This window comes from Hemiscyllium ocellatum, chromosome 32 (assembly GCF_020745735.1).
Source record: "Hemiscyllium ocellatum isolate sHemOce1 chromosome 32, sHemOce1.pat.X.cur, whole genome shotgun sequence".
Taxonomy (NCBI): Eukaryota; Metazoa; Chordata; class Chondrichthyes; order Orectolobiformes; family Hemiscylliidae; genus Hemiscyllium; species Hemiscyllium ocellatum.
In genome coordinates, this window is record NC_083432.1 from 40,901,188 (window position 1) to 40,927,166 (window position 25,979).

A 25,979-nucleotide genomic window follows, 5' to 3' on the forward strand; every position below is an offset into this window, starting at 1 on the left:
GAGGTACTATATGTTGGAGAATCAGATTCTGGTTTCAGTGATTTTCAGAGAAAGTTCTATTCTAAACATACAATGCTTGCTATTAGGAAGCATTAAATGTGTCTCTTCTCTTGCTTAGCGAATCCCCTCACCTCTCTTCTTACTGGAGATCTGGAAGGCCTGTTTTGTTGGTCTTATTGAATCCCCAGAAGGAACCGAGGAGTTAAAGTGGACGGCATTCACATTCCTCAAGGTAAAGCTATCATCTTTCATTTCATGACTCAGTCAACTTTTATTGCCTTTTTATTGCACGGTGCCAGATTTTAATGACATTACATTTCCTGTTGCAACTCCAGGTGCTACGTATCTCTGTCCTTGTGCTGCTGAGGACCAGGATGTATACTAGCTATATATGGAATCTTGTTACACAGCTCAGTTTGGGTGTCTCTAAATAGAGACAATATATTCAATTACTGATAACTTTTGTTTGGCATCCTTATTGGTCAAAAGAAAGATCTCAACAGGCTTTAGCTTGCTTAATACAGCAAAACACTATTTAATATCTGGGAAATATGTTTGTGCATTCATAACTTGAATGTTCAGATTTACCTTGCACAATCACAGAACAATATTTTGCCTTATGTAGACTTGAAATATTTGAGTCAATGAAGGAATGAGACCATATCATAAGTTCCCTGTCTGTGGTTGAGCAGAATATTTAGGAATATGGTGTGGGATTGATTGATGAGAAACCACGATCTTCCCGAGTAGACTGAAAGGACAAAAAAACAGGCTTGTTTTATATATTTTCTACTACAGTTTTAATTGTATATTCTATCACTTGTGGTAAAGATGTGCATTTTTTGGATTAAACCTTTCCCTAACGGCATTTTAGCTTTTAGGAGAAAATGCATTCAGTTATTTTCTCATAAGTTGAACCATTCACTCAGTCGGTGAAATGAGTTAGCCTGCTGTCTGCCTTGGGAATCTTTAAACCTTCATGCACTGGTGTTCTTGGGAGAGTGGAGAGAGGGTTGGTTTGCTTGACAGTGTACCAGGCTAGACTTGATGACCAAACGGACCCCTTCTGTACCGTATTGACTCTAATAGGGATTCCTTGGTATGATGTACATAATAGGAACTGGAGTCAAGTTCAGCCAAAATGATATACTCGGTAGTCTTACAATTCAGCATGGATATGCAACAGCACTATTGATTTCAGACACTTTGACCCATTTCATCTCATTATTCCAGAATTCCATCATGTTTTTCCATGGTAGCATCTTGTTGTTAAGTGCCTCTCATGTTTGGCTTTACCAGCTCTTCAAGTCCACCATACCCAGCCAATTCCATTCCATAAATTTAATTTATGCAAAGAATAGCAGAGAAAGAAAGTCAATATATAATCTAATCAAGCATTATTCAATGCCTTGAAAGTGATTCAGATAATACTTCTGATTTTAAAGCCTTCTTTACCTGGAGTTTCAAAGATTTCCAAGAATTTGTTTGAAAGCAATGATGGCAACTTCCATAACTTGTATCTATTCTTTGCAGATTCCACAAGCATTATTGAAGCTTAAGAAATGCCCTCTTGGTGATAAAGTAAGTTGTAATTTATTTTGGATTATTCCTCCAACAACAATTTCCCTCTGCTCATTGAGAGTAATTTAGCCAATCTCAGGAGTCAGATGAGATTAGCTCATAGGAAAAAAACACAGACTCAAGGAGGTAAAGAATTTCTCAGTCTTGATATGCGGAAAAAGAATTAAAATGAGGTAGTATGATAAGAGTTAATTTAAAGAACATGAGGGGCAAGGTGATGTTGAACAATACATTTTGAATTCAGAACTAGCTGGAGGAACATTGAGAGGAGCAGTGAGGGAGTGTGGTGATGGTAAGAGAAAGATTGCTTGTTGCTTGGGAAAGATTTTTTTGAGTAAACACAAAAAAAACCTGAAAAGGTGTTTGATATAGTCTAGCCCACATTTCTAGTAAGTGAACTTCAAATTCTGTGGCTAATTTAGGGGAACTCTACCAGACCTTCCTGCAACTTCTGCACAAGTATTTCTTAACTCTGGAAAAGATCCAGGTGGAAACGTCAAAGAAATTTAAGACTTGCATTTAATTCCTAATTAGTTGTACCACGTCCACTATCTGATGGGAATAGTTTTATTTCATTGAACTAATGGTTTTGAGTCACTGAGCTGTAAATAACTAGCAGAGGAATATTTAAGGATCATAATAATTATCTTGCTAAGCATTGACCTACTCAAGTCCACTGTATAACGAGCAAGCCTGGAATTTTTTTATCGTGACAAATGCCAAACATTTCTATAGTTGCCTGATTTCACAATCAGGAGAAAGTGAGGACTGCAGATGCTGGAGGTCAGAATCAAGGCTGTAGTGCTGAAAAAGCACAGCAGGTCAGGCAGCATCAGAGGAGCAGGAGAATCGACATTTCGGGCATGAAACGTCGATTCTCCTGCTCCTTGGATGCTGCCTGACTTCACGATCATTATTGCAAGAAATGAAAGTGATGCAGTTTGATCAATGTGAATCAGTGATTATTTTTTCTACTCAAGGATTCAAATTGTTCTTATGTAATTTAACTGAATTACTTTTCTGTGCCCCACCACACAATGCCCAATATAGAGCAAATTTCCTGAGCAAGATCAACCAACTCACATCCTCTGGATCAAGGAGTGGAAAACACAGGAACTCATGAACGATTTCCTTGTGACAAACCCCAGCTGTAATGGCGGGCTTTGAATGACCATGGCTAGAGTCGTCCTTGCTAAACTGGTTCAGGACAAGTCAGAGTCATTGCATAGCCAATCTCCACGATTGAATTCTCAGGACAAACCCCTTATGCATTTGCAGAGAGCCACAAACAATGGTGCATGTTTCTGATGTGTGGCTCGCTGTACAGGCTAATTGCCTTAAAATCAACAAATGTGTTTAGCTTCAGGGATTTGCTTTCTCTAAATAAATGAGAACTACTCTGAAGTTTCATCAGTAACTGTCAAACACTGCATATTCCTTGCTTGCAGATAAAAGGCAGATTAACTTGGTGGAAATCACAGAGAGTCAAGCAGCATCTGTGGAGAGAGCGCAAGCTAACATTTTGAATCTAGAGCTCTGATGAAAAGTCATTGAGACTTGAAACACGAGCATGCTCTGTCTCCACAGATGTTGCCTGACCTGCTTTGACTTGCAGCATTTTTTGTTTTCAGTATAGATTCCAGCATCTGCAGTAATTGGATCTCAGATTAAGTTGGTACTTGTTTAAAGTCACAGGAAAGGGGTCATCTGTAGCTTGGTTCTCGTCTAGATTGCAGCATTATAGACTCCTGACCGTCATACCGGTCACCTCCACCCTCTTATAAAAGAGGTGCTCTGGACAAGAGAGAAAACCGGCACTAATTAAATTTCTTGGTACCCTGATAGTTTTTGTGCTTTCTCTATGTGCAGGATTTTGCTGAAGATGTGAACACTGCCTTTGAATTTTTGCTCAAACTCACTCCACTTCTGGATAAAGCAGATCAGCGATGCAAGTAAGAAATGCGTCAGATATTTGAAGTGTCACTGGGACTTTGGGCGTCCTCATCTTAGTTGGCTGTTTTTTTTGGTCACTTACTGAATGATGGGTGTGTTTGTACATTGGGTGGTGGTTCTCTGTTTTTTCCAAAGAGTTCTTTTCTACTCAAAGACATTCACTGCTCAACCCTCAAACAGGTTAGTGCACTAATTGGCCTGAATTGATTCATAACAATTCTACATCTTTCTGTTATACTAGTCCAATGTGTAGAATTCATCTCTCAGGTCAGGGAGAGATTTGTACAGAGGAAGTGATAATTTATACTCTCTTGTACTGCAGGAGAAGGTGTAGTTGGCAGATGACAACGCATTATTGGGATCATGTTATAAATTTCTACACTTCTTCGGGAAAACAGAATGTACACACCAAATCCTATTAAAAGGTTTACACCAAATAAACTGTCAGGCATGGGAGGAGAGGGATCAACCAGGTCCAGGTGTCTGATTTGATGCAATTTGTGCATCCTTGCAATTGCAAGGCTTTGAGTGAACTAAATAATTGCAACCACTTAACCAATTGACCTTGTTGATATCTGTCATCATACGTTTGAATAGCTGCTGTTGGTATCATGAATTAAGCTGATCTTAACTTCCCAATGATCTACAGATATTGGATTCCTGTCACTTACTGCCACCTAGTGGTCAAAGTGCAATATGCACGAAGTTGTGAATTGTGCTGTATCCCTTACTGAACCCCCCCCCAAATTTGGAATGGCAATTGTAGTGCAAAGGAATATGAAAGTAACTTGTTTTACAAATCTTGATTAATAAGCAGGAGTAAAGATGAGGTTTTTTTGGCTAAAGGTGTTTCAATATACCAATGAGCAGTGCTGTTTTAGTGAGCTCACGACTCACTGGAAAGCAACTGCACAGATCTTTCCAATGGAATTGTTCATGATGTTTCCCTCAACTGTATTCACTAGTTACACGTCAGTTGTGCAAGAGATTGGAATACGAAAACTATGAAGAGGATTGGAATGTATAATTTTAAGCAAATAATGCTAATTGTACAAGTTTTATAAATTCCAAAACTTGGGAAGATTTTAAATATTTAATTTAATTTAAAATATTCAAGATTCTTAAAAGCATACGTTGAACCTACACAATGCAAAAATGGTTGCTCGAAACTCTGAAATCAGGGACCTTGAACCCATAGTGTGACAAGACTGATATTGTTAAACTTGAAAAGATTTACAAAGATGTTGCCAGGGTTGAAGGGTTTGAGCTATAGGGAGAGACTGAACAGGCTGGGGCTATTTTCCCTGGAGCGTCGGAGGCTGAGAAGTGACCTTATAGAAGTTTATAAAATCATGAGGGCTATGGATAGGGTGAATAGTCAAGATATTTTTCCCAGGGTAGGGGAGCCCAAAACTAGAGAACATGGGTTTAAGGTGAGAGAGGAAAGATTTAAAAGGGATCCAAGGGGCAGCTTTTTCACACAGAGGGTGGTGTGTGCACAGAATGAACTGCTAGAGCAGGTATTGGACGCTAGTACAATTACAACATTTAAAAAACATCAGAATGGGTATATGAATAGTAAGTGGTTAGAGGGGTATGGGTCAAATGCTGGCAAATGGGACTAGATTAATTTAGGATAACTGGTTGGCATGTATGGGTTAGACTGAAGGGTCTGTTTCCGTGTTGTACATCCCTATGACAGACATTTTACATTTAAGCTGTGCAGAAGGTGGTGCAAGTGGGGAGTAGCTTTCCCCAAAATGCAGATAGTTGAAGAAATTTAAGGGAGAATTGAGAGGGATTATCGTGCTTTTAGTCTGGACCGATGCAGTGTGAACTCCTTTCCAGTCCTGTCATTTTCCATGTTCAAGGGCTACATCATTATTTAACAATTTGGACTGAATTTTATGAGGGATGATAATCTTCATGGGTTTTTTTTAATGAAAGAAGGGGACTCTGCATTTCTGAAAGGTGATTCTACTCATGGCTTCCTCAGAATCACACAGCTGTACTCCCATTCTAACAGTTCTTTTGTGGTGCAAACTGTCAGAAGCAGGCAAACTATGTTCCTTTTTGCGGCAGTCAGCTGCTATATTCTGAACTTTAAAGGTCATGGCAGGCACTTTGAGAGCTGCTATTAACGCTGTAAATGCATTAGGTAATTGTGATATTTGCCTGGAAGGTACGTTTGCAGATGCGTAGGAGGATAGGGTGACAGCTAAATCAGATGCCAGGAAGGCAAGGTACTAGGCAAGTCCAAGTTTGGACCAGGACCAATGAAAAGAGAGAGTAATCGGGTTTGCTCTGGTGACAGTGGTCTCTGGTCTGGAGTTTGGGGGAAGAGGTTGAGTTCAGAGCAGGGAAAGTGGAGGTGCAGTGGGATGTGGGAGGTAAGTCAGGGGTCTGTTAAATAGTTACTCTGGAATTAGACTGTGTATTAAATAGTCTACCTTTTCTTACAAAACTATTTTAATTAAGTCTATCAGAAACCTTAGCAGCCACCAGTTTAAACGGATACTTTCAGGTGTAGAGGAATTACCCTATAACAAATGCAATTTCCTGGGCAATTCCTCCAGCATCAGCTACACTGGAGATTCTGTACGATCCCCATGTGCAACTCCTATCTATTTTGGAATAATAACTTGCCAGTGGAAAATCTGCGCCTTTTTTTTGTCATGCCAATCGAATTAAAAATCACGAGGGAATACAACTGTACCTTGAGTTTTAAAGCAGAAATTCCACTTTAAAAATGAAAAGTACTGTTGCGTAGAACATTGGTTGTTGAGTTCTAAGTTATAATCCAGCCAAGTCTGATAGGGAAAGGTCTTTGCTTTCTGCTGGAGGAAGTGTCCTCTGCAATCTGAATCATAATGCACCCATTTTTCTTTTCTCCCTTTATTGTGTTGTCAGATGTGGGCATTGATAGCAAGGCCGACATTTGTTACCCGTCCCTAATTGCCCTTGAGCTGAGTGTCTTGCTGGGCCATTTTGGAGTAGGATGGAGAGTTTAAAATGTACCTGTAAGCATGAGGGATGAGATGGTTCCAAATTTGGAGGGTTTAAAATGTCCCTGTTGCTCTTTCAGCCTCCTGCTAGGCCATTTTGGAGGGCAGACTTTTTGGGTCACATATAAGGCAGGCCAGTAAGGGATGATAAAGTTTCTTCCCGAAAGGACATTAGTGAATCAGATGATGATTTATGAGCTTATTACTAAGACTAGCCTTTTTGATTGTAGCGTCAATGTGGATGGGTCAAGATAGATCATTGGTAATATTTACTCCGAAGAACTTGAAGCTCTCAACCTCCTATGTGCCTACTCTATTTGCCAACTTCTTTTGCCCACTTACTTAACCTATCAACGTCTCAAATAATGTTATGTCTGTTGAACAGAATCTGACAAGAGAATGATGCACTGAAAAGCCAGGGATAAGTTAGGGAGAGGGGAGTAAAAACAAGAACTGCAACAGTATAAACGTTCAACTTCATACAACTATTTTCTGCATTGAATTAATGTACTGTTTTCCTTCCCATCATAGTTGTGACTGTGTCAGTCTCCTGCTTCAGGAATGTGGAAAATTGGGTCTTCTTTCAGAGAGTAATATGAAAAACCTGGTCAACAAAAGGTAGGGCTGATAATGGCTGTTGTGCATTTTGAGGAAAAGTAAACGCCACTCTTTCATCCTCTTGTATCATTGCATATGTTGTTTGGAGAGTTCAGTGACTGAAAAGCACAGATTAACTTTACAAGTGAAAGGAGTTTACAGTCATTTGTAAATTCTGTTCTGGTTTAGTATAAGCAAAAATGGCAGATATAGAAATAAAAACAGGATATGTTGTGAACGCATAGCGGATCTGGCACCATCTATGGTCATCGACATTGAATATTAATTTGTTTTGATTAGAATCATAAGAAATGTACAGCGTGGAAACAGACCCTTCGGTCCAACCCATCCATGCCGACCAGATATCCCAACCCAATCTAGTCCCACCTGCCAGCACATGGCCCATATCCCTCCAAACCCTTCCTATTCATATACCCATCCAAATGCCTCTTAAATGTTGCAATTATACCAGCCTCCACCACTTCCCCTGGCAGCTCATTCCATACACGTACCACCCTCTGCGTGAAAAAGTTGCCCCTTAGGTCTCTTTTATATCTTTCCCCTCTCACCCTAAACCTATGCCCTCTATTTCTGGACTCCCCGACCCTCATAATTTTGTAAACCTCTACAAGGTCACCCCTCAGCCTCCGACGCTCCAGGGAAAACAGCCCCAGCCTGTTCAGCCTCTCCCTATAGCTCAAATCCTCCAATCCTGGCAACATCTTGTAAATCTTTTCTGAACCATTTCATGTTTCACAACATCTTTCCAATAGGAAGGAGACCAGAATTGCACACAATATTCCAACAGTGGCCTAACCAATGTCCTGTACAGCTGCAACATGACCTCCCAACTCCTGTACTCAATACTCTGACCAATAAAGGAAAGCATACCAAACGCCGCCTTCACTATCCTATCTACCTGCTACTCCACTTTCAAGGAACTATGAACCTGCAGTCCAAGGTCTCTTTGTTCAGCAACACACTCTAGGACCTTATCAGTAAGTGTATAAGTCCTGCTAAGATTTGGTTTCCCAAAATGCAGCAATTGTTTCCAATATTTTTTGTTTGTGTTTTAGATTTCCAGCATTCACAGTAATTTTCCTACAGTATTAGAGTAAACATTAAACATGACTCCATTGATAAATTTACTTCAATCATGAAATACATAACAAACACACAGAATGCTAGAGAATCTCAGCAGGTCTGACAACATCTGTGGAAAAGAATACAGTTAACATTTTCAGTCTGGTATGAATCTTCTGAAAATGACCAGAAACATTAGCTCTGTTTCTCCTTCTTTGTATTTGTTTCAGATTCCCAACATTTAGGGCGGCACGGTGGCACAGTGGTTAGCACTGCTGCCTCACAGCGCCAAGGACCTGGGTTCAATTCCCGCCTCAGGCGACTGACTGGGTGGAGTTTGTACATTCTCCCCGTGTCTGCGTGGGTTTCCTCCGGGTGCGCCGGTTTCCTCCCACAGTCCAAAGATGTGCGGGTCAGGTGAATTGGCCATGCTAAATTGCCCGTAGTGTTAGGTAAGGGGTATATGTATGGGTGGGTTGCGCTTCGGCGGGTCAGTGTGGGCTTGTTGGGCCGAAGGGCCTGTTTCCACACTGTAAGTAATCTAAAAAAAAATCTGGAATATTTGCCTTTTAATTGAGCATGAAACACGTAGTTGGGTAAATTTGAATAGAGTTGAGAAAAACAATACGTTGATTTTCAACCCCTTCTGCAATGGGTAACATGAAGAAAATTGTGGTCTCACGGTGCATTAAACAGCAAATTTTGCAGTTAGTGTTGTGATCTCAGATTTGTAAGAAGAGATAATATTTACAGCATGAAAAGAAAATCTAATTTGGGAAAAGAAGGAGAATGATCAATGTCATTTGTCATTTAGGTCATCACTCAGTACTTCTTCATATGTTAGATCTTACTTTCATCACTAAACGTTGCTGTACATATGAGATTCCACTTAAGGTGAATCGACATTATCAAATATCTTGCTATTTTTCAGTTTTTGAAAATATGCCAATTTAGGATCACAAACAATAATCAGAAATTGTTTCCCCACCATGAAGAGATTAAATGTGATTTTGTGGCATTTAATTGTATAATTCAGTCTGGAAAGCTTAGGATCCAGTCAATTTAGATTTTTGAATTTTCTGGATTATACAGTGTCATTAGAATACCTAACCAGAATGATTTGAGCCAGAACATTATCTCTGTGAATATTTACATAACATATAACAATGATAAAACAGCATAAGCAGTAAGAAAAATTATTTTACTCATCCAGATACAATGCTTCACATTCCTACTCTCTAAATGCTGTACTAAAATAGTGCTGATGTCATGGAGGATTGACTCAAAAGATTTCTACACAATTGGTGTTTCTAAACAATTAATTTCCTGACTGAAGAGATTACAGTGTATTTGTTAATGGGCATATAGAGTCATAATCATAGAGTCGTACAGCACGGAAACGGACCGGTCCATGCCAAATATAATCTAAAACTGAACTAGCCCCAACTGGCTGCGCCTGGCCCATAACCCTCCAAACCTTTCCTATTCATGTACCTATCTAAATAAACATTGTAATTGTACCCACATACAACACTTCCTTAGGAAGTTCATTCCACACGTGAACTACCCTCTGTGTAAAAAGTTTGCCTCTTGTATCTTTTTTAAGTCTCTCTCCTCTCACCTTAAAATAGCCCCATAGTCTTATCCCCCATTCCAGGGAAAAAAAGGACGACCATTAACCCTATATATGCCTCATTATTTCATAAACTTTTATGAGGTCACCTCTCGACCTTCTACGCTCCAGTGAAAAAGTCCCTAACTATTCAGCCTCTAACTATAACACAAGTCCTCCATTCCTGGTAACAACCTGGTAAATCTCTTCTGACCCTTCTCCAGCCCTAATAATATCCTTCCTATTACTGTGCGCCCAGAACTGGACACAGTATTCCAGAAGAGGCCTCAGCAGTGTCCTGCACAACTTGAACATGACTTCCCAACTGCCATACTCAAAGGACCGAGTAATGAAGGCAAATGTGCTCAATGCCTTTTTAAGCATTACAGTGCTAATCAGTGACAGCAGGCAGACAGTCACACTGAAGTTCTGTGAAATCAAGTTGTTCAGTTTTCCTTCCATTCTATTAAAAAGCTCTTATACCAGACATGTCTTAGAAAAAGGAACTTTCTCCAGCATATAAGGCAGACCAATCAGCTGTTGTTGCTGTGATAGCTTTCAGTTATCCAACAGAATTCAGAGTGTGAAAATGTGTTGCTGAAAAAGCGCAGCAGGTCAGGCAGCATCCAGGGAACAGGAGATTTGACGTTTCGGGCATAAGCCCTTCTTCAGGAATGGCTTATGCCCGAAGAAGGGCTTATGCCCGAAATGTCGAATCTCCTGTTCCCTGGATGCTGCCTGACCTGCTGCGCTTTTTCAGCAACACATTTTCAGCTCTGATCTCCAGCATCTGCAGACCTCACTCTCTCCTCGAAGAATTCAGTGTGTGTCAATATGGAATTCAGGAAGTTTGAGGAGCTGTGAATTGGGCCCCAAGCCTTTCCCACGTAATTAATAATCAAGTCAGATGTAGATTGTCTGGTTTATCTCATTACCGAGACCAGAATTTCCTTTGTATTAAATGTATAATTGGAGATTAAGTGGATTTCTTTTATATATTTTCAATTTGTGTATTTTAATGTCGCACTTCAGTGAATGATCTCAGAATCATAGAATTGTTATGGGGCAGAAAGTGTGTACTAGGTCATAGTAACTGATCATTGCTGTTGATTAATTTGGGCATGCAAGAAAAATGATAAAGCTCAAAATAAAAGTGAAAACTTTAATCATGTGCAGCTCTTTCTTCTTTGTGGAAAATGATATTTGTGTATACATTTCATTCTTTTCACAAAAACTATCTTATGGAATGGTATCAATGAAGTATGAGAGTAAGTGCATTGCTTTTCATTTCAAGGTTTGAGTTTACTTAAATTCTCAAAATAATAGTTTTATAAACACTCGCAATTTACTGACAAGTAGTTTGCAAATTTCTTTAAAATGCTTGTGCTCCATGTCAAAATGCTACCATGTTCAAGTTAATAATTTTCTCTTCAATTTTAAGTTTCCTATTTGACATTTAAACACTTCAAAAATCTCATACAAATCATACGATTTCTGAGTAAATTACAAGCTTTGGCAGTTCTGCACTCATTTCAATGCAAAAAGAGACCATTCACGGTGTTGTATCATAGAGAGTCATGCACAACAGAAACAGGCTCTTTGGTCCCCCATTTCTATGTCAACTTTACAAACTACACTACTCCCATACACATGCACTTGGTCCAGAGCCTACTGTGCCCTGACACTTTAAATGCTTGTCCAGATGCTTGTTAAATATTGCAAGAGTTCCTTCCTCAACTACCTTCTCAGGCGGTGTATTCCATAGTTCTACCACCCTGTGGGTGAAAAAGCTTTTCCTCTAAACTACTTACTCCTTACATTTCAACTTATACCCTTTGATTTTAGACAGACCATGATCTATTTCATTTAAACTTCTCATACTTTTGTATACCTCAACCAGATCCTCCAATGGCCCCTTCTGCTAAAGGGAAGACAAACACAGCCTATCCAGTTTCTCCACATGACTGAGACTTTCCATCCCAGAGAACATCCTGGTGATCTCTCAAAATACATCACCTCAGGATGAAATCCCATCTGCCATTGCTCTGCCCAATTTACCAGCTGATCAATATCAGACTGTAGCTTGAGACCATCCATCCGCACCAGCTTTCCATGTGAGCAGTTTGGCTGATACTATCCTCCTGCCTCCTCCCCATCATCCTGCAAATTCTTCCTTTCCCATCTGATACTCGAATCCTTTGAATGCTTTGAGGTAACCTGCCACCATCAGTCTCAGACAGTGCATTCCAGACTTATAACAATTTGAGTTTCGAAAACAAAAGATTTTCCCATGTTGCCTTTGCTCCTTTTAACAATTACTTTAAATCTGCACCCTCTTCTTCCCAATCCTTTTTTGAGTATAACAGTTTAATTCCATCTACTCTATCCAGATCCCTCATGAATCTGAGTACTTCCCGCAAATCTCCTGTGTGATTCTTCAATTTCTACTACTGTGTCAACTAAATGCAAGTGGTTACTAATTTAGTGGCAAATTTGGATTTCTTTTAATCATAGATTTGAGAGATTAGAGATTATAGGATATATGCAAGAATATAGAGTTGAGGTTAAAATCAGATTAGCCATTGAATGAGAGAGCAGGCTTCAAGGGCTGAGTGGCTTACTATTGTTCTGATGTTTGTAATGTACTTGAGTTGACATAATGCGTACAGTGGTGAAGGCTTCCACTCAATATCACAGCCTCTGTTTCAGATTCTGCATGCCTCTGATTACTGAGTTTGCACACCTTGTACAAAATAATTTATTCAGACATCTGAAATAATTTCCTAATGCCCTCCTTTTTCATCTTCATACTGCAGAACAGCAGATAGGGAATTGGCTCCACGACTAAAATCTGCTGAAAATGCCAGTATTCAACCTAATCCAGGCCTTATTCTACGTGCAGAACCCACAGTCACTAATATATTAAAGGTGAGTTTTCTGTATTCTGTTTTAGATCATTTTAATTTTGAACAGACTTTTTTTTTATCCTTTGCTCAGTGGTGGCACTGCTCCCTTCATGTTGATTTGATTTGATTTGTTATTGTCATGTGTCCATTTTGTTTTGTGCGCGGTACAAGCAGACAATATCATACCAAGTGTTTAAGAATAATAGAACAGAGCGAGGAAAACAATTTTACAGCTGCAGAGAAGATGCACAGAGAATGAGGTCAGCATTAGATTTGAAATTTGAGAGACCCATTCAGAATAGGGGTGGGGGGGGGGGAAGAAGCTGTACTTGAACCTGTTGGTACATGAGTTCCAGCTTTTGTATCTTCTGCCTGACAGAAGAGTTTGGAAGAGATTATAACTGGAATGGGAGGGGCTTTTGATTATATTGGCTTTATGTGCAAAAATCATAGGTTCAAGACTGTGTCCAAAAATGTAAAGACATAATCTTTACTAGCACAAGTTTACTACTGAAAATGTGGCAGTCAGAAGTGTCATCTCTTAGAGGAGATTTTATTTCACTTACTTTCTCAGTGTGGTGTTACTTCCAGTCTAAATTTATGAAGCATCCTGTTGAAAGTTCTAGTAAATAATGTTTTAACTTAACCATTCTCATATTTATTGGACATGAGTCTGCCTGTGCATTGTTAATGCATGTTAAATGGAATCTACATTATCCATATTAAATTAAATATTGTGACCTAGAGCTTGTTGTATTGCTATTTTGTTTAATAGTGAATATGTTAAATAATGTATACACACAAATGTTTCTTATTAGTTGAGAATTAACATGTTGCATTCTTGTTATAGATATGTTAAAACTCTCTTCTGTGTTGTTATCATGACTTTAACTTCGTACACGTAACTACACACAGTAACTCTTGAAGAACTGTTAACATAGGCAAGGCTGGGTCATCTTAAACACCATTTATATGAATACAAGATGCACTATTTTAAACCTCTCTGTCTGTACTCCTTAAGACCATGGATGCAGACCATTCCAAATCTCCTGAGGGACTTCTGGGAGTGTTGGGCCACATGCTTTCTGGGAAGAGCTTGGATTTGCTATTGGCAGCTGCTGCTGCTACTGGGAAACTGAAATCATTTGCTCGGAAATTTGTCAAGTAAGTACAAGGAGACTTTACAGTGAAAATGTTGCTATCATGGCTGATGCTCATGATTTCCTTTCTGATGTATTTTAAATTTACCATATCCGTTTAGACTTGGCTCAGCTAAAAAGAACTTCAATAAACAATTTGCTTCCTCAGCTGAGTAGTTATACCTGACCTATCTTAAATGGAGGAATAGAATGCAGGGAATAAACAAGCTTGGTTAGCATTGGATGCATGACATATATCTGAGCTATTGATCTTTGTTTTTCTTGCTGATTGAAATATTGTGTTGGGACATAAGAAATAGTAGCCGGTATTCATCACTGGCCTTTTGAGCCTGCTTCCCATTCAACTAGTTTATGGCTGACCTTCAATTCAATGCACTTTTCAATGCTCTCCATGCAACCCTAGATATCTTTAATGTCTAAAAATCCATTAATTGCTGTATTGAATATATTCAGTCACTGGATTTCTGTGTCCCTCTGTGGTCAAAAATTCCAAAGACTCACCATCCTCTGAATGAAGACATTTCCCTTCACTTCAGTCCTAAATAGCCTACCTCTTATTCTCAGCTAGATTACGCCTCATCTTCAATTCTGTGCACTTTTCCAGTGCTCTCCACATATCCCTTGTTATCTTGAACATCAAGATGTCCAATGATTCCTTTGTTGAGTCCACTCAGTTACTGAGCCTCTGCAATCCTCTGGGGTCTTTGATGATGTTGGCTAATTGTGCTTACTAAGGCCCTGCATTGGAGATGTGTTCCCAGTATCTATACCTGCAGCACTTTCTGCTTTGACTTTCATATTTGGGGCATTGAGAAGTGAAAAGGGCAAGCAGACACCTTGATGATAGATGTTAGGAACTGGTGTTGGATAAGCTACAGGCAGTCAGGTTTTTGATTAGCTGCAATTTATGCTATGTGGAGGATGAGGGTGGGGTGTCAGGAGCACATAGGAGTTGTCAAATTTGGAGATAGCACATGTGGAGTGAAGAATGGAGGGGCTAAGGTAGTAAACAGACTTGGTGTTGCTCAAATCATGCCTTTTAATATGTTATAAAACATTTGTGCAGCATGTTACGATCTGTCATGTATCACTATATTAAAAATGTAATATCTGATTTACTTTAGTAACAACATGAATGATTTGCTAATATTGTTATTGCCTACAGTCTGAGTTTTCAAAGCTGTTGGCCTATGTCAGGAATCCCATGACAGTTATGTTGTTTTGTGGTTATCAGCTTTGCAACTTGTGAATTCTAATTTATATTTTCCCAATTCTGTTGTGTTTATTCAGGTTAAATGAATTTGCCAAGCACATCAGTGGAGAAGGATGTAGGTATAATTCTGCTTCATTCTACGTATCTTTAAATGTATTAAGAGTCCAGAATACCTTGCTGAAAGGGACTTATTTTCTGACTTATTAGCGTTCATTGTTTTTTAAAATACAATGTTGGGTAAATAATTAGCTTAATGAGTCATGTCCTTTTTTTGATATCCTGTCCAGCTGCCCATTCTTGCTGTATTAGTATGGACTGTAAATGCTGACTGTTTGATCATGTTGGAATGGGCTGGACATTTTAACTAGACTCCATGGCATCGGCCACACATTTGTTCTTTCCAGCAAGGGTGATTCGATAATACTGAGCTGTTGGCTGTCTTTAGGCTTGTCTTCTCTGGTGAAGATCAGTTTGTAGCAAAGAGTCTATTTATTTAGGTCACCATAACACAATGTGGTACACTGACTCAGTGAGCTATCTGACAAACCAGTATATTTTCTGTAGTTAGAGGAAAGAATGATGTTTTATGAACATCCAAAGCAAACCATTTTGGTTTGCAATGATTGAATGTTAACTCTTTAAATTTTAATCTTTATTTAATCATTAGGAGATTATGTAGTTGCACTGCCATGATATTGATTGGTAAACAGATGTATACAGACAGATACTTAGTCATAGAGATTACAGACCCCTCAGTCCAACTTGTCCATGACAAACAGATATCCTAAATTAATACAGTCCCATTGGCTAACATTTGGCCCACATCCCTCTAAACCTTTCCTATTCATGTAACCATCCAGATGTCTTTTAAATGTTGTAATTAAAAACAACCTCCACCACTTCCTCTGGCAGCTCTAACTTACATGCATCACCCTCTGCGTGAAAAAGTTGTCCCTTAGGTCCTTTTTAAATCTTTCCCCTCTCACTCTAAACCTATGCCTTCTAGTTCTGGATTCCACCACCCCAGGTTTGTTTACCCTATCCATGTCCCTCATGATTTTATAAACCTCTATAAGGCCACCCCTTGGCCTCCGACCTTCCGGGGAAAACGACTCCAGCCTATTCAGCCTCTCCCTACAGCTCAAACACTCCAACCCTGGCAACGTATTTGTAGATCTTTTCTGAACCATTTTAAGTTTCACAACATCCTTCCTGCAGTGTGGGAGACCAGAATTACACACAATATTCAAAAAGTTGCCTAACCAATGTCAGATATAGTCGCAACATGATCTCCCAACTCCTATACTCGATGCTCTGACCAATAAAGAAAAACATACCAAAAGCTTTCTTGACTATCCTGTTTACCTGCAACTCCATTTTCAAGGAACTAAGAACCTGTACTCCAGGTCTCTCTGTTCAGCAACTCTCCCCAGGACCCTATTATTAAGTGTATAAGTCCTTTCCTGATTTGCCTTTCTAAAATGCAGCACCTCACATTTATCTAAATTCAACTCCATCTGCTATTCCTTGGCACATTTGATCAAGATCCCGTTGTACTCTGAGGTAACTTTCTTCATTGTCCTCTACAGCTCCAATTTTGGTGTCATCTGGAAACTCACTAATCATACCTCCTATGTTCGCATCCAAACCATTTATATAAATGACAAAAAGCAGTGGACCCAGCACTGATCCTTGTGCCACACCAATGGTCACAGGCCTCCAGTCTGAAAAGCAACCCTACACCACCACCCTCTGTCTTCTACCTTGGAGCCAGTTCTATATCCAAATGGCTAGTCTCCCTGTATTTCATCTGATCTAACCTTGCTAATCAGTCTCCCATGGGGAACCTTGTTGAATGCCTTACTGAAGTCCATATAGATCACATCCGCTGTTCTGCTGTCATCAATTCTCTTTGATACTTCTTCAAGAAACTCAATCAGGGTAGTGAGACATAATTTCCCACGCACAAAGCAATGTTGACCACTCCTAATCAGTCCTTGTCTATCCAAATACATGTAAATCCTGTCCCCCAGGATTCCCTTCAACAACTTGCCCACTGTCGATGTCAGGCTCACTGGTCAAGAGTTCCCTGGCTTTTCCTTACTACTTTTCTTAAATAGTGGCACCACTTGAGCCAGCCTCCAGTCTTGCGGCACCTCACCTGTTGCTATTGATGTTCCAAATATCTCAGCAAGGAGCCGAGCAATCACTTCCCAACCTTCCAACAGAGTTCTAGTGAGCACCTGATCAAGTCCCAGGGATTTATCCACCTTTATGTGTTTAAAGACATCCAGCTCACCACCTCTGTATTTTTCAAGATGTCACCATCTATTTCCCCACATTGTATATTTTCCATGTCCTCCTTCACAGTAAATACTATTGCAAAATTCTTGTTTAGTATCTCCCCCATCTCCAGCTGCCTTGCTGATCTTTGAGGGTTCCTGTTCCTGCCTAGTTACCCTTTCGTCCTTAATGTATTTTTAGCATCACTTCGGATTCTGCTTAACCCTATTTGCTAAACCTATCCCTCCTGATCTCCCTCTGAAGTAAAATCCTTGGGTTTCCCATGAAAGTTGAGTATAAACAAGTGGATCTCGATAAGGAAAAGTATGCATTCTTTAGAAGTTAATGTTTTTACTTGGTGTATACAGCTTGTCAGTCATTAAATTTATATAAGCTCAATTAGAAATATGAAAATGGAAAACAAGTATTAAACTATATAAGTATTAAATTAGCACTTGAGTGGTACCAGTTGCACCAACACTGCTTCTGGCAGAACCAACATTTTGTAGAAAAAAGTCTGAATCTCAGAAGCCTGCTCATTTGCTTTTTGTAAAGTTCTTGTTAGATTTCATACCCATCCTGTATAAAATGTGTAATGTCCTGTGGCTATTTAAATAAAACCCATTGACTGATATGTTCAATCTTTCCTTGTCTGCAGCAAAAGCAGCTTCAGTTCGAGCACTGCTATTCGATATTTCCTTCCTCATGTTGTGCCATGTTGCTCAAACTTATGGATCTGATGTAAGTGCAAGAAGGTTCCTAAATCTATTAGAACTGCAATTTGTATTGTATGGTAAGCAGTCTATGTTTAGGCACTACGTTTGTGATAATGTAATCACGCCTACAACTGTAAATTGCTATCACTAAATGGATTTTCAAATGTTACTGAGAACAATACCTACACCGACGTCATCACAAGTGCACTTACTTTAGTCCAAGTAGTTTGTACTTATTTTTCTGTAATGCCAATAATATCTTCCTTTTCTTGTCTTTGACACTTTGCTGGAGTTTCTTTGGAAGCATGAAATGCAAGAACTGAACATCTCCTTCATCTCAGTTTACCTTTCCAATCTATACCTTTCATTACAAGGTTCTGAAACTTTGCCATACTCAGACAGGAAGTGATAATAATAGTAATAATTGGTGCTAGTACGCAAAGCTTTAATGATTCAAAATAGTAATAATTTTATTAAATATAGATTCTGATGTGTACCGAAAGCAGCTAGCTGTTAACAGTGTACTTAAGAATCTATATTTTTCACCTTAATGAAATCTGGGTAAAACTGGTAAAGTACGGTTTGCACTCGGTTCAATAAATCCACCTTGTGTCCTGGCAACCCAGCTGTTGGACTCGAGCAGCTTGGTTCTCCTTGCACGTTTACTTGTTAGTTTCTCCTCTATTTGAAGTTTCGAACCTCTGGCTGTTTAGAAAGGATTCTTATTTGAATTGTTATTCAGTGCTGAAAAAATCCAAAATTCTCAGTGAGAGAATGATTTAAAGAACCCATTGTGTTATACTCTTTATAGCCAGTTCAGGAGAAATGAAACCAAAGCCAGTCTCAGTTTGGAATAAATTTAATGACACTGAGTTGAAATGTTACAGGTACATATCTCCTGACTCCATTCTATTCCTGTGGTTACTAAGTATCTTTTTAATCAACCTGTTTGGCTGTGTTATGTCACATGTCCATGGCTATCACATCCTGAGATGAAATTTGAACCTGAACCTTGTGGCACTGAGGTAGTGACGCTATCGCTGTGCTACTAAAAGGTAAAGTCACCATAGTCCTACCAGATCATAGACTCACTCTTTCATCAGCGAGCAGTGATTGGTAGTTATTTAACTCTGAGGGTCACCACACCTCAGGCAAGAGGAGAGATTGAGAGGAAGAGTCTTTGCAAGTAACTTCAGCTGGTGCAGGAATCGAACCTACGCTGTTGGCATCACTCTGCATTGCAATCCAGCTGTCCAGACAATTGAGGTAACTGACCCTTCTGTGCCGCTAGGACCCTTTTAGCAAATATCTTTTAATATATTTTTTTAATCAGCCTGTTTGGAATGACTGTTGACACATTTCCAGGACAGGTGGACTTGTACACAGACTTTTTGGTCAAGTAGGGGGAGCACAATAACTGTGCCATAAGACCCTCTTGAACTTTACACAAAAGTAACAATCCAGTTATTGTCTTCCAGCTTTATGTGCTTAACTTGATACTAGCGAGTTCTGAGGAGATTTGTAGCTTAGGTTGAGGTTCTGGATGTAGATTTGCTCACTGAGCTAGAAGGTTCGTTTTCAGAGGTTTCGTCACTATGCTAGGTAACATCCGAAGAAAGCACTGATGGTGGAGCCCTCCTCTATCAACAAACACATTGACTTGGATCCCATTTACCACCCCCGGGAAAAAGAACAGGAAATGGTATCACCATAGGAAATGGCATTGCCACAGGAAATGATATCATAAACCCAAAGAAAGCGGGCTATACCATCAGTGCTTCATTTGGAGGCTCACTGAAGATGTTACCTAGTATGATGATGTAATGTTTGAAAACAAACCTTGCAGCTCAGTGAGCAAACTTAATTGATGCTATTCATATATTGTCCCTATTTATTAGATTAGATTACTTACAGTGTGGAAACAGGCCCTTCGGCCCAACAAGTCCACACTGATCCGCCGAAGCGCAATCTACCCAGACCCATTCCCCTGCATTTACCCCTGCACCTAACACTGAGCAATTTAGCATGGCCAATTCACCTAACCTGCACATCTTTGGACTGTAGGAGGAAACCGGAGCACCCGGAGGAAACCCACACAGACATGGGGAGAATGTGCATACTCCACACAGTCAGTCGCCTGAGCCGGGAATTGAACCCTGGTCTCTGGCGCTGTGAGGCAGCAGTGCTAACCCCTGTGCCACCGTGCCGCCCCAAATTATTAAATTCTGTGCAGTGAGGTTCGCTGCATGCATTGCTACAAATCATTTTTTCTTATACCAATTTTAAACCAGACCTTTCCAACATTTATTAGTGTCGGCACTGAGATTTGTACTGCAAATTTGTGTCCACACAGGGCCATTTGTAGAAGTTGATTTATTGGATAAATCATTTTTGTCAATTTATGTGAATGTTGAATGAAAAGAAAAATTATCTTTATTTCTTGTGTCTCTTTGCATTTCTTGTAAATCTGCTGTTAAATTGTTGAAGAGCAACAATAGTTTGAGAAGGTGTGGGTCTAATCATGGTGTTTTAAAATAATTTGATAGATTTCACCTGACAGCATGATATGGCATCTTTTCTTGTTTATGCAATCGATGAAAAACTTGTGAAAATATGTCATCGACCTTTTTAAAATAATGTTATTAATGTCCTGAGGATATGTAATATGCTATGTAAACATAGATGCGTTCTCCCTTGCTGTCATCATTTAAATCAAATTTTGCAGCTCGAACTGGTGTTTGTGCTTTGATTGCAGGTCATTCTGTCTGAGCCCAGCACATCAGGCGAGGTGGTATTCTTTGAAACATGGATGCTGACCTGCATGCCTGAGGAAGGGAAGATCTTAAATCCTGAGCAAGGATTCCGTGCTGACCCCACGAAAGTGGAGTCACTTGTGGCTCATCTCAATTCCTCCACTGAAATGAAGCTTGTGTATGTTGCTACCTGCTTTTGCTTTGCCCTAATTCTGTTTGATGATTATTTTCAGGATGCAGAGTGGTAGGTCTCTCATACTCCAATGTATTACCTCAAATGGTTTGTCTGACCTGAGTTGCCCCCTCAGCTTGTTCAATAGCGTAGATTAGATGGGCTTCAGATTGGTTTCACGGGGCTAAAGGACCCATACTGCGCTCTCATGTTCGATATTTTATATTTCACACAGTGTTTGAGCAGGACTTACTGCTGCAGTACATCCAAAGAATCCTTTCTAACTCACTCGCTCCACTTGGCATTCATCTCCATTTGCCCCTGCACCCATCACCGCCATCACTTGCCACTTCATTTGGCATCCTCCTTTCCAGTTGCCCCACATGCTATCTCCTGAGTCACTCTGCTTTTGACCACTCTCAGCCTGTCTCCCACTTGCCACCTTGGTCTGTTGATTCCAGACACTGAACAGAGAGGTTACAAAGTGGTAAGTGAGAGTTCAGGAGCAAAGCAGGCAAGTATTTGAAGTAGGATACTAAGTAAATCGATACTCCAAGATTTGAACTCATTTAAAAATTTTGTAAAACACTCATTGCTGCTAATCTTAGATGTAGGTACCTGACTGCTGCACCACTGTCAGTGATATCACAGGTACGATGACTGCATGGGCAATTAGTGCAGTGGCAGTGGAAATAACTGCAGGCTTTCTATTCATCATTCCAAACAAAGTGAATAAGTGAATGTTAACCCATATTATACCCAAATGCTATTTTTTTTGTCCATACACTCAACTGTGGATGTCTCATTGCAGTCAACTTCGTCCTCTTCGTAACTTACTAGCAACCATACATTCCACCTCCTCTTTCCAGTCATTGTTATAGTTATAAAGAGTTTGTGACCCAAACCTTTTGGCACTTGGTTAGTTACAGCTTGCCAACACAAAAATACATATTCATCACTACTCTGCTTCCTGTTAGTTAAATAATTCTTTATCCATGCTAATATGTTACCCTAGACACCATCTGTCTTGTGCAACTGCCTTTGATGTTACATCTTAAGTTTTTAGAAATCCAAGTAGACCATATCTACCAGTTCACCTCTTTGTCATGAATGAGACCTGCCAAAATCTCTCAGATTTTCCTTCTTTATGGTCATTTAAGCGGGCATTGGATAGGCATTTGGAAGTTATTGGGCTAGTATAGGTTAGGTAGGATTCGGTCGGCGCAACATCGAGGGCCGAAGGGCCTGTACTGCGCTGTATCCTTCTATGTTCTATGTTCTAGATCAGTTAAAGATGATTTCCCTTTCACAAACCATATTTGCTCTGCCTGATCACAGTGTGATATCTAATATCATACTGTACATTCCTCATTAATAGATTCTAGCATTTTACCTATTATAGATCTTAGCCTAACTGACCTATAGTTTCCTGCCTTCTGCCTCTGTATTTTCTTCAATAAAACTGATCTCACAGATAGTCTAGAAGCTCATATCTCTATTGATACATGATATATGCAAGACTTGGGAGTTTACATTAATCTATTTTTCTTCGGATGCTTTATCTCTCTTAGTTTAGTTCCATATATCAATACACACAAAGTTTTTTAAGTCTTAGTTCACAATGACTGAGATATTCACAAGTTTGTTTTCTAATTGTAGCTCACACCGACTGGCATACAGGGTATGTCTGTTGAATTACTTACTGATGCAGTTATTCTGACCCATCTGTATTTAAAAGTGAAAATTTGTGAAATAAGTAGAAATTTGATCTAAAGAAGAGAGGTTGGATTTACTATTCCAGGCACATCAAATCTGCATATCCAAAATTATTCAGTGTTAAAAAAGAGCAACTTTAACTGTATAGATGAGCTAGTTTATGGGTGAAGAAACTGTGAATTTTTGAGTTTTGAATATGCTTTTTCTGTTTGTTTTAATTCCGTTTTTGAGTATTCATCCTCTGATGCTTTGTACAAATAGCTTCATTTTTTTTCGTTATCTGTATTAACTGTTTTTCTCCAATGCTCTGTTACCATATTGCCATTTGGAATATTAAGTGTGCAGCATATCTAGGATTTATCTACATCCATTTTGTGCTTTACTTCCAAGCCAGGTGAAATGGCACGAGGTATGTTCCTGTACACCAGCAGCTATCCTGGAAGTTCTTAATGCCTGGGAGCATGGACTTCTGACATTTGAGGCAGTTCAGGTAATGCTGTGGTTTTGCTGTGTAGGGCTATAAACTTATCAATATGGTGTGGTGTGCATATCCTCAGTACAGGTTCAAGAATCATGTTTCCTTGAATCTGCATGACTGCACAGTAATCTGGAAAATCCCATGGAAAATGTAAACATCCCATTTAATTAAATAAGCATGCCATGCACAAGAAAAATTATTCAGAGGGATTGGTTCTCCAGATCATTGACTTTGGACTGCATTGTAATCAGAAAATATACTGGCACCGAAAGGACATTCGGTAAAGTCACTGCCAATTAATTGCACAAACGAAATGGTTCCATTCTTAGCTTGTGCAATGTAAACTGATCTGATGAGCATGACAGTGATTTAGAGAACAAAATATTATCAGTGTTTCTATTCCCGAACGCTATTCAGTATTTCTTGCTGGAAGTGCATATAGGTAAGCAGTAGGCAATAAAAAGGTTAGATTTTCTTGTGGTTCTCAGATTGTAGGATATGTGTCCATGAAAAATAATGAATTAAATGAGTTGTTGGAGGATGGCTCCTGCTGGTGGGATTAAACCCCAACATCTCGTTTAATTCTGAATTTTTCATGGACACGTTTCCTACACTCTGAGAACCACAAGAATAATACTATGAAAAAGAGAAATGATTACAAAATAAGCACCCTGGGAAAATTAGAGTAGAACACTTTCTTGTTTAGTCCACTAGAAACTTGTTGTACTGTTTGGAGGAAACAATGAAAAGTGCTGAACTCCAACTAATTTAGTTCTTTTCTGATGTTGAACCCATAACTCTGCTCCTGTTTCAAAGACTCTGAACATTGTTTTATTTGAGCTCTAAATCAGTTGCCCTTTGGTGTTCTTTTCTTGCTAATGGTTTCTCTTATGCCCCAGTTGATTTTATTCCAAGTGTTCTTCATCTCATAGTATCGTAGAGTACAGAAAACCCATCAAGTTTGTGCTGTCAAAAGCATACTATTACCAACGCTAAGCCCACTTCACTGCACTAGGCCCATAACTTGAATGTCTGGACACTTCAAGTAGTTGGCCAAGTACTTTTAAAAGGTTGTGAGGTTTCCCACCTCATCTGCCCTCCCAGGCAGCATATTCCTGACCCTACACCATCCTTTTTTCCTCAAATCCCCCTAAACTTCCTGCTTTTCACTTTAAAATTATGCCTTCTTGTTATTGACTCTTCAACTAAGAGCTGTTTTCTGTTGAAAAGGTTGGAAGTTTTGGTGTCCGATATCAGTCCTTGTGTTTTAGTTTAAGAAGTAAAGTTGGCTCATATGTATGTTGAGACATTTGTAATGTATGACTTAAATTTCAATTAGTCTGTGAACTGTTACTGATGAATTTGTAATAATGACTGCTTAGTTTTTCTGTTTTTAATCTGAAACAGAAAATTACCGATAACATCAAAGGGAAGATTTGCAGCATGGCAATCTGTGCAGTGGCTTGGTTAGTGGCACACGTAAGAATGCTGGGTCTGGAAGAACGTGAGAAACCACTACAGATGATCTGCCAGCTTGTAACCCCATTGTATGCAGAAAACACACTTCAGTTCTACAATGAACGGTAAATTCATTGGGTCTCAGCATTGAGAGTCAGAACCTGCCTCGATATCATGAGTTTTGTAAGAATGTATTTTCAATAGGTTGTCATCAAGTTTTAGTCAATTACTTATATTATAACTATCAGCTCACAATTTAGTCATAATCATCTGAACTCAACTTCGTGTTTCTCCTTAAGAAAAATGCATGCTCCAGTTGTATAAACATTTATTTGTTTAAACATCTTATTTTGTATTTTGTTTTCATTTGTAAGGTACCATTTTTTAGTCAGTTTTTGGCATTAGCTCTGTGATTGGTTGATAATGCTGTAGTTAAATTGGATGCCGTCGAATGTATTTTGACAATATTGGCAGGGGATGATGAAGGAGGAGAAAGTGAGGTCTGCAGATGCTGGAGATCAGAGCTGAAAATGTGTTGCTGGAAAAGCGCAGCAGGTCAGGCAGCATCCAAGGAGCAGGAAATTCGACGTTTCGGGCATAAGCCCTTCATCAGGATGCCCGAAACGTCGAATTTCCTGTTCCTTAGATACTGCCTGACCTGCTGCGCTTTTCCAGCAACACATTTTCAGGGGATAATGAAGCTGTGCCTTGTTTTCTAAACTGATTTACATCTGTGAATTTTCTTCCCTCCCCTGCTAGAGGTGCTGTTCATGGTGTGTTAATTCATAAGTGCAAGCAGCTCTCAAGTCACTTACACACATTGCTACTTTACACACGGACTCTAGCAAGCTACACCGTACCGTAATGAAGTCTAATTTTCACCAATGGGTGGTGCTCCAGCCAAAGAATTGAAAAATAAATCAAAAGCTAGTTAATTATTTTTATCGCTTCCATGATGCACATTGACTGTGACCAGTTGTAACTGCCATCTCCCCGAGGATGGCTTTGCAAAACATGATGGCCTCTTCTTTTTGTATGTTTTCGTTGGGATGTGGGTGTCACTAATGAGACCAGAATTTATTGCCTACACCTAATTGCTGTTTGAACTGAATGACTTCCTCAGGCCCTTTCGGAAGGCTAGATTAAATTAGATTACTTAGATTACTTACAGTGTGGAAACAGGCCCTTCGGCCCAACAAGTCCACACCGACCCGCCGAAGCGCGACCCGCCGAAGCGCAACCCACCCATACCCCTACATTTACCCCTTACCTAACACTACGGGCAATTTAGCA

General features: G+C 39.5%; 1 protein-coding gene across 1 annotated transcript in view; it reads left to right on the top strand.

Moving 5' to 3' along the window:
* Positions 1-25,979, top strand: part of med24 (mediator complex subunit 24) — an 88,994-nt gene that overhangs the window by 20,155 nt on the left and 42,860 nt on the right. The window contains exons 9-19 of the mRNA XM_060848689.1: positions 119-232; positions 1,534-1,581; positions 3,451-3,533; positions 7,071-7,157; positions 12,648-12,759; positions 13,759-13,901; positions 15,188-15,225; positions 18,052-18,134; positions 20,865-21,040; positions 23,141-23,240; positions 24,636-24,811. Coding sequence (XP_060704672.1) covers positions 119-232; positions 1,534-1,581; positions 3,451-3,533; positions 7,071-7,157; positions 12,648-12,759; positions 13,759-13,901; positions 15,188-15,225; positions 18,052-18,134; positions 20,865-21,040; positions 23,141-23,240; positions 24,636-24,811 — 1,160 coding nt within the window. The remainder of the gene's footprint in view (positions 1-118; positions 233-1,533; positions 1,582-3,450; positions 3,534-7,070; positions 7,158-12,647; positions 12,760-13,758; positions 13,902-15,187; positions 15,226-18,051; positions 18,135-20,864; positions 21,041-23,140; positions 23,241-24,635; positions 24,812-25,979) is intronic.